This window comes from Otolemur garnettii, unplaced genomic scaffold, assembly GCF_000181295.1.
Source record: "Otolemur garnettii isolate 467f Iridium unplaced genomic scaffold, OtoGar3 scaffold00022, whole genome shotgun sequence".
Taxonomy (NCBI): domain Eukaryota; kingdom Metazoa; phylum Chordata; class Mammalia; order Primates; family Galagidae; genus Otolemur; species Otolemur garnettii.
The window spans coordinates 16,584,762-16,593,745 of record NW_003852417.1 but is presented as its reverse complement, the minus strand read 5'-3'; the positions used below and the strand labels follow the sequence as shown (position 1 = coordinate 16,593,745).

The 8,984-nt window shown below is 37.9% G+C and overlaps 1 protein-coding gene across 7 annotated transcripts in view; it reads left to right on the top strand.

The window, feature by feature from the left end:
* DTNB (dystrobrevin beta) overlaps positions 1–8,984 on the top strand; it is a 240,452-nt gene that overhangs the window by 55,661 nt on the left and 175,807 nt on the right. For 5 of the 7 annotated variants that reach the window (XM_003787445.3, XM_023511870.1, XM_012803771.1 and 2 more), the window contains exon 5: positions 1,254–1,408. The exons of 1 other annotated variant lie outside the window; for it this stretch is intronic. In XM_003787445.3, the coding sequence (XP_003787493.1) occupies positions 1,254–1,408 (155 nt within the window). The remainder of the gene's footprint in view (positions 1–1,253; positions 1,409–8,984) is intronic. One more of the 7 variants, XM_023511872.1, reaches the window with a different exon arrangement.

Below are 8,984 nucleotides of genomic sequence, written 5' to 3'. Positions count from 1 at the left end.
GAAGCCGCCACCTTAGGTGTATGTGACTGGTGCCTTAGCCACTTGAGCCACAGGCGCCGAGCCAATATATATATATTTCAATTATAAACTAGCTATCATAAAGGATATACTGAAGATTTTTATTCCTTTGATAATTTCCTATTCTCTAATGCCTTAAAAATTATCCTGTGGCGTTCATAACCTAACAGTTTATCTTTCTTTAGTTAATGTATTTTAAAATGTTCATTTCTTCACCTAATGGTTCAGGATAAATTCCCCAAATTGACCCAAAAGAGTAATGCATCTGTGTACATCACATGTATCCATTATATACATCTCCAGAATAACTGTTCACTATAAATATATGGAATATGAATTTTCAAAATGCTGTGTTTGAGAAGTCCTCCAGAACTGATTTTTCTGTCCATGTTTAACTTACTAATTTGTTTGTAAAGTAGCTCTATGGTTTGAAAACAGCTTAGGTCACATTTCTTTGTTGTTTTTGAGTTCCTTGTTATTTTTCTTTTTCTCTCTAACTGTGGATGAGAAGAGAGGAATGACTGGAGACAGGAAATCTCTGCAAGAAGATCAAGTAGTACTAGTATTACTGGAAACTTCTTTCCTGTCTGCTTGGCTCTGCTTAATTGTAAAGTAGGGTCTTAGAATAAGTATCACATTATTTTGGAAGAGAAAAGTTTAGATGAGTTCTTCTTAGTCTATTTTGGAACTCATTAGATGGAATATTTTAAACATATTCTACATTGTCGTCCAATTTATTCCTTCACAGTTCTAGATTGTATCGTCAGTATATGAACATGCAAATAGAATTTCTTGCATACCCTCTCACTCATATGCTAATATATTCATTTACTCAAACGTGATATGTATTACGTAAACTATATACAGATACTAAGCGATAAAGATAAGTTGCAACCACTTCTCCTTGGGAACAGAGTGAAGTATAAACAAATAAAATTAAAAGTTATATATCGTCCAGTTACAAACACTCACAGTAGGTAGGTAGAAGTACATGGATGGTTATTGATGTGATATTTAGTGATGTTTAGTGTTAAATTAGTGGGAGAGGGGGGCTTTACCAGCACAGTAACCACTCAGTGTTAGTAAGAATGAGAACAGTTTTAATATTACCTAAAAATCATACTTACTTTATACTTGTAATGACACTTTTTGAGTACTATACAAATGACATAGAGCCATTTATAAAAAGCTGATATTTCTTTAGAGTTTGACTTTATTTGGTTTTGTTCTCATAGATGTTTTCTCCCAGATGTCAGATTCCAATGGCTTAATGATATTTAGCAAGTTTGACCAGTTTCTGAAGGAAGTTCTGAAGCTCCCAACAGCTGTCTTTGAAGGGCCATCTTTTGGTTACACAGAGCACTCAGTCCGCACCTGTTTTCCACAGCAGGTAAGGACAGTTTTATAGAATTTAGGACTAGAAGAGCTCATCTATCCTTCCACCTCCAGCAGATTTCATCAGGTTGCTTCCAGTGTAGGATGTGAGGCCTTGAGTAGGGGAGGAAAGGAAGCTTTAAAAGTGTGTGTGTGTGGGGGGGGTGATGGAGAAAAGGGGGGATGAAAAATTCACCTGACAACGTTTTTGTGGGTGAGAGGGGATCTTTTCTAAAAGGAAAATAACATTTGAAATATTTAAAAGGAAAGTATTTAAAAGTGTTTACATTATGGCTACCGGATGTATATCACTTTTCAAAATGGCTTCTTGAAACTGTGAAATACAGGAATTTTGATATAAACTCCATGGCCATACTGGATCATTGATTCCTGAATACTGGAGACAAGGAATGCTGTGTAGCTCTCAACTGCCAGCATAGAATCCCGCAAGGGCACACTACCATTTTCATATTAAAGAAAGATGGGTTGGATTTCCTTCTGTGGTCTTGACTTGGGGGATAGTATAGTGTATCATGAGATCTGTGCCTCTGAGAACTGAGAGCAGAGTACACACTGAATGTAGCATCCATTTGTTAAGATGGAGATTATATAAAAGGAGCTTAATGTTAAACTTAGAAAGTTCTGGAAAGTGGAGAATTAGGAAAAAACTTTTTTAGTTAAAACTGATGGGTAAAAAATTAATGTAAACAGGATATTTGACATAGTCTCAAAGTATCTCCCCATCAGGTATTTATTAATTATAAAAGGAATATAGTAACTTTACAGTAGAAAAACCTATTAGATATCGCTTCACCCCTGATGGGATAAACTGATGTCATGTGCCTCCTGATAGGGTGTGTTGAGAAGTACACAGTATCACTTCTCTGGGACGCCTGCTAAAAAAGCACCACCTGAATCTAATCTTGAGGAAACATCAGACACACATTTTTGAATATAACTGGTCTTTGTGCTTCAGAAATGTTAATCTCACGACAGATAAAAGGCTGAGGAAATGTTCTAGATTAAAGTAGTTTAAAAAGTCATGAAAACAGAATGCAACTCATGATGCAGGATTTTTGTTTGTTATAAAGGACATTATTGGGACAGTTGGAAATTTATGAATATAGTTTATAGACAGTAGCATTGTCAATGAATATTATTTCCTAATATTTATATTTATATATATTAATAAGTTATGAAGGGCATGTTCTGGTTTTAAAGAGATTGAAGCTGAAGTATTTAAGGGCAAAGGAATATCCATTCTGCAGTGTTAACACTTGAGGAATCTGGGTTAAGGGAAAATGGGAATCTCCTTATAATCTCTCTGAAGTCAGAAATTATTTAAAAATAAAAAGTTAAAATATAAAAGGAATAGGCGGCACCCATAGCTCAGTGGTTAGGCCTCTGGCCACATACAGCTACGCTGGTGGGTTCAAATCCGGCCCAGGCCAGCTAAAACAATGACAACTGCAACCAAAAATAGCTGGGTGTTATGGCAGGCTATTTGGGAGGCTGAGATGAGAGAATCGCTGAAGTCAAAGAGTTTGAGGTTGCTGTGAGCTGTGATGCCATGGCACTCTACCGAGGGCGACATAGTGAGACTCTGTCTCAAAAACCTTTAATTTGTTACATATGTGTGTGTGTGTGTGTGTGTGTGAGAGAGAGAGAGAGAGAGACATATTTGTGTGTGTGTGTATATATATATGGAACAAATTAAGGGTTTGAGAACTAAAAGGACATTGTAAACTAGATTCTGTTGACGTGATCCTTTGATTCACAAAAGAACCAACACACACACACACACACACACACACATCCATTTAAAGTTAAGAATTTATGTTTATCTGAATTCTGGTTTTCAAACAATATTTACAGTTTGTTTAAAATATTAGAGGTCATTCAACTTTAACTGTGAAGGTGGCACTTATAGTAACAGAGAATTACTTTTAACTTCTGAGAAAATGTTTTTCCCAAATTTGTGCACACTCTGGCTTATTGGTTTTCTGCAAATTTGCCTCTGCATACCATTTTTTCTCTTAGGATAAATGGTAATCAATAATCAGCTTTTCTCATATTAAACACATCTATCCGCTTCAGTTTATTCTAATGAAACATAGTTTGGATTTTCCTTGAATATGCATTTTCAAGTGATATTAGGCTGTCCAAACATATTCTGGTACAAGGATGTCCTGCAGGTATTCATATGCCCTTAGGGATATAGGTGAGGATGAGTATGACAGAGGCCCTACAGACAGCTCTCCAGTGGTTTGCATTTGGAGCTTGTCTCGTTGCAGCTGCTCTGGAGGACGCTCACCTCCCAGAGTGGTGCACGCAATGCTCTGGGGTGCTCCTGTGTGTGATGGACATGTGGCTTTTCACGCCAGATGCTTCCTGGAGGTCAGGCTATACATAGTGATCAAATGTGGCAGAAGGGGGAAGGAAATTTATACAAAAAATATCAATGAAGAACATTGACAAATGGATGGCAATTATTTGTGGTATTAAACCTAAAGTAATCTTTGATTTAATTGCAGTATATTATGACAATCTCTGGTTAGAATAGCAGTTTGAAATGTTGAAGAAATTTTAAAAATTGCAGTTTTTAATTCCAAGAGTGCCATCTAGGATTCTGCAGATTACCTCATGACTTACATGATTGTGAGGCCTTCATACTCATAGTCTTATTGTTGTTTTTTACCTGGTTCAGATTCCTGTTTAAAAAAAAAAACAATCTTCATTTTGTTATGCAGATATATGATATATATGTTATGCAGACATATTTGATATATGTCAAATTTAGAAAGTCAGAGAAGTCTGTCTCAGTCTGGAGAAAACTTGAGTGCATGAAAAAAAAAAAAAGCCTTAGAAGAAATAGAAACTGTTGATAGAAACTACTGCCAAGAAAAGAGACAGTTTGGACAAAGTTTCATGCAGCAAGATTTAAATTCAATGTGTTTTGGGTTTCTTTTTGAAAATGGGTTTTCCCCATCCTGTGTTTTTCTACAGGATGTGTTCCCTTTATGTGAATCGGCTCATATGTCATCAAAGAGAAAGAAGGATGCCAACATAAGTTAGAGATTGTGTCGTTGGTTGATGTGCAGTCTTCTCCAGCACACTGACGTTCTGGGCTCAGCATGGTTACTGAGAAAGTCTGAGCATTTTAAGAAAGAAGCTGAAAATCCTACAGTCCCTTTCTTTAGTGAAAGCAGCTGGTTAGAGGGTCCAGGAGCTGCCGTGATGGCAAAACTGGGTGTGAACAGCAAAGCTGCAAAGCGTTTCTCCTCCTCCTTGCTCCAGTAATTGACTGCTGGGATTAGCTTTCCCTTGGGTCCGATCTTTAGTTTTGATAAAACGATCTATCTTGAAAGTTCTATGCTCTTATGAAGAAGGAAAAAGTGGCTGAGGATTTAAGGCTGAAATGTGTCACCTGGCAGTGGCTCTTGGTGGGCATGTTGTTATTGTTTCATTTGTTGTCTATCTACAAAGCTGCGTAGGTTTTCAGTGGTTGTCTCAACCGATTTTGTAAGGCCACAGTTTTGTGCTCTGCTTAGCTTCTCAGTAGTGTATGTGTTGCATTATAGCAGAAGTACTTTTTGTAAGTGACATAAAGGGAATTATATATTGGCGTATTTTAATATAGTTTAAATTCTTTTTTAAAACATACTCGTGCCTGAAAACCTAACCCAAAGTAAGGTCTGTAGAATTATGCTGTGTAGTAGTTTTTAAAACACACACAAAATAAAAGCATTTATAAATTAATTCAGTAGAACCCATCTATTAGAATAGCTAATGTTCAGTCACTGATACCAAGTGTTGGTGAAGATTTGGAACGTCTAGAACTCTCAAACCAAACCACCTCGAAAGAAGCCTTGTGGATTCTTGTAAACCTAAACAGATACCTACCCATGACCTACCAATTCTACCCCTAGGTTGGTCCCAAAGAAAGTGAAAAGATCTTTACAAGAATACTCTTACCAGCTTTATTCACAGCAGCCCCAAACTGGAAGCATTCTGGGTGTCCATCATAATAAAATAGTGGAATAAAAGGGTGGCGCCTGTGGTTCAAAAGGGAAGGGCACCGGCCCCATATGCCGGAGGTGGCGGGTTCAAACCCAGCCCCAGCCAAAAAAAAAAAAAAAAAAAAAGTGGAATAAAGTTAATTTGAGAAATAATATGTCCAGAATTTTTTTAGATAATGGAGATTAGAGAGAGTAAAAGTGTAGATGAAACAAAGTTTGTCTACATATTAAGACTTATGTATAAGTCTGGATAGATAGATATTATACTATTCTCTCTGCTTTGGTATATTTTTAAGAATTTTTAGTAATAGAAAATTCTAATTGTAAGTTTATAATTGTGATTATTGTCTGAACATGGTTTGATGTTATAGCACCTTGATGAGCAAGCCAGATTTATTAAGATTCTTCACTGTTTATAAACTAAGTAGCTGGGACTATAGGCACCTGCCACAGTGTCCCTCTTACTGAAAAGAAGCAGTAAATATATTTAAATTTCTCCTCAGTTTTCCCAACTTCCGACTTTTGGGAAGTACAATATTTCTTCTTAGAGGGACAGTTGCTATTTGTTTTATTATTTATTTCTTAGGTCTTCTTACTGACTTTAGTTTGAAGAATTTGACCCACCTGAGGAAAGTTTTGATTTGATGCCTGTCCTTATGAGGGGGATCCCTGAACAAACAAAGGGTGAGCGAGAGGGAGGAGAAGAGAGTGAGGTAGGAAAGTAGGTGCGTTTTTTTAGTTGGTATAGGCAGGAGATACTGTTGATGACACGTCACTGGACACTGTGCTACCCTTGTCCTGATTCACAGAGGACGTGGGAAATGGGTAGAAATGGGATTATGTTGTTGCTGGCCGATTTGCCAGATAGCAAGAATATTTCATGTCTGGAGGTATTCTCTGATTATACTTTGACAAATATCCTCTCTAGCTAAATGCCGAAATGGCTTTTCTTCCACTTTGAAGTGAGACATTTTCTTTATATTCTGACTTTGTTTTTGTGGACATTGAATAAAGTTTGGCAGGAATTCCCTGTATGTGTATTATTTCATAGGTATTCTGTTTAAGGAGATTTTACAGTCTCTATTAGCAATTCTTCATTACCATGTAGTCTGGTGTGAATTAGTACCATGTTTCATTCATTTGAAGACAAAATTTTTTAGCTTAACCTCTCTGATGTAAAGATACATTATAGCCTATGAGATCTTGTAACTGCAGTTGGGTTCAGCAGGGGATATGAAGGGTTGTTGTTTCCTGCACATGTGTGAACTTGATCATAACTGTTATATTGTTATTTCCACTGAATTACGCCCACTTTGGTACTATGTGTGTTGTCATTTAAAATGTTCTCAGAAAGCGTATACTGTGATTCAGCATTGAACAAATCGTTATAAACCAGAAGGATATGGGCACACAACGGGGGGGCGGGGGGAAGCTTTGATATTAGTAAAACAAGTATTTATCATTACAAGAATTCTGTATTTTTTTTTTTGCAAAGCAACAATCAGTTGCTTTACAGAACTTTTTTTTAAAAAAGAAGATATCCACAAATAGACGAAGCATTATTATTTTTTACTACTGAGATGTGACCAAAATAATTTCTTGTCACACCAAAGCATTGCATTCAAAGTTGGACAAAACTGCCAAGTTCCTCCGAATAGATGAAAGAAATTTCAGTTCAGAGGCTGGTGTGACCAATTCACATGTCAGGAAAGATTACGGTTAATTAAGCCATTGAGTTAGTTTAATTGGCTAAGTATTTTTCTTTCTTAGTGGTACACAAAAAATAATGGTGCATCTTACAAGTGCATCTTAGATTGGATGAAATGCAGTGTGTAGCATGGGTTTTATTGTGATGGGCTCTGTGCTAATGAGACCTGTCTCACTGGCATTAATTAGATTGAACAAAATTGTAGAGGCCTAGAAGTGAGGTTTTGTTCTCTTGGGCCTATGGGGGAGAGTGTCTTACTCAATGAATCCTTAGATAGAAATGACAGTGGCTCCAAGGTTGTTTTCTTTTTAGAGAAAGCTTTTTGTTAGCAGAGACTCCCCCTCAGTTATGACTCATGTGCTGAAAGCGGGTTCTGATGTGTTCAGTCGTGTTTCTTGCCTGTGGCCTGTGGGGTGTTGGCCCAGCTCCTCCTCTGTGTTGGCTGGTGGCGCAGTCCAGTGTGCACTCCCAGTCTGGACCTCCAATGTGCCCTCTGCCCTACTGTCTGTAGTTTGCTGGCCTTCAGGTAGAGCAGAAAAATTGATCACCTAACAGAAGTAGGACACTGGTCTCCTAGTCGCTTTATTTAGTGACTCAATGGCAGCTCAAAGACAAGAACTATGTCTGCTCAGATATGACTTTTATTACTCCTTTTAATTGTAAGCAAAATTGAGTTTGAATTGTGATTTTGAAATATCGCTCTGCTGACATCTATATTTTTCTTTCTCGAGATCTCTCTCTGTCTTTTTCTCCCCTCCCCTCCAGATAGGGTCTTGCTCTTTTGTCCAGATAGCGGGCAGTGAAGTCATCACAGTACCACTCACTGCAACCTTGTATTCCTGGGCTCAAGCTATCCTCCTGCCTCAGCCTCCCAAGTAGCTGGGACTACAGGCACCTGCCACAGTGGCCCTCTAATTTTTAAATTTTTGGTAGAGATAGGGTCTTGCTTTTTCTCAAACTGATCTTAAACTCCTGAGCTCAAACAGTTCTCCCACTTCAGCCTCCCAGAGTGCTAGAATTACAGGCATGTGCCACTGTGCCTGGCTCCTATTTTTCTTAAAAAACTTTACTTAGTTATTGCCTCCTGGGTAACGTTCTTATCATGCCATTGGAGCTGTGTGAGTCCAGCCCTGGCCTGTCAGTCAGGAGCCTTTGTTCCCTGTGCTCCTTCACCTTCCCAGGTCCTCCGTGACCTGCTGTGACCCTGCGGCGTGCCAGCGCTCTCTTAGACATTGCCATAGCACTGTGTAAGAGCATCTGTCTCCCACAGCCTTGCCAACAGCATGTGTTCTTACACTTTTGAATTTTTGCCAATCTGATAGGTGAGAAACGTTATCTCACTATAGTTTTGATTTGCATTTTTCTCGTTTTAAGTGACATGCATTTTTAGTGAGTGAAAGTAATCACACTTTGTGTCTCTGTTTGTGCTGTTATCCCTCAGTGGAATGAAGTAACCTCTGCCCCTCTCACTCCCCTCCAATAAAGGCCTCATATTTCACCTCCACTTTTCTTTGATGTTCTTAATCTTTGACTGTAGGATTAATTGTTTCCTCAGCTGTGCTCCCAGGGGCCTGTTACTTATAGCTCAGTTGTGCCCTGGGGGTTGGGACCTTGTTCTCCCATTTCAGATCCCTGTGACTGACAGAATGTCTGGTAAATAATCAATGCTTACTAAATATTTGTTGGAACAAGTGAATAATGATTTTTAAATTAAGTATGATATGAAAAATTAGTATTTTTGGCTTGAATTCTAGTTGAGAATTTAAAGCTCTTGTTTGTACTTGGTACCTCCTTGTTTTCATTGATATCATTCCATGATTTTCTCAAATGAAACAATGTTTTCAGTGAGGGAAATACAGTATTTT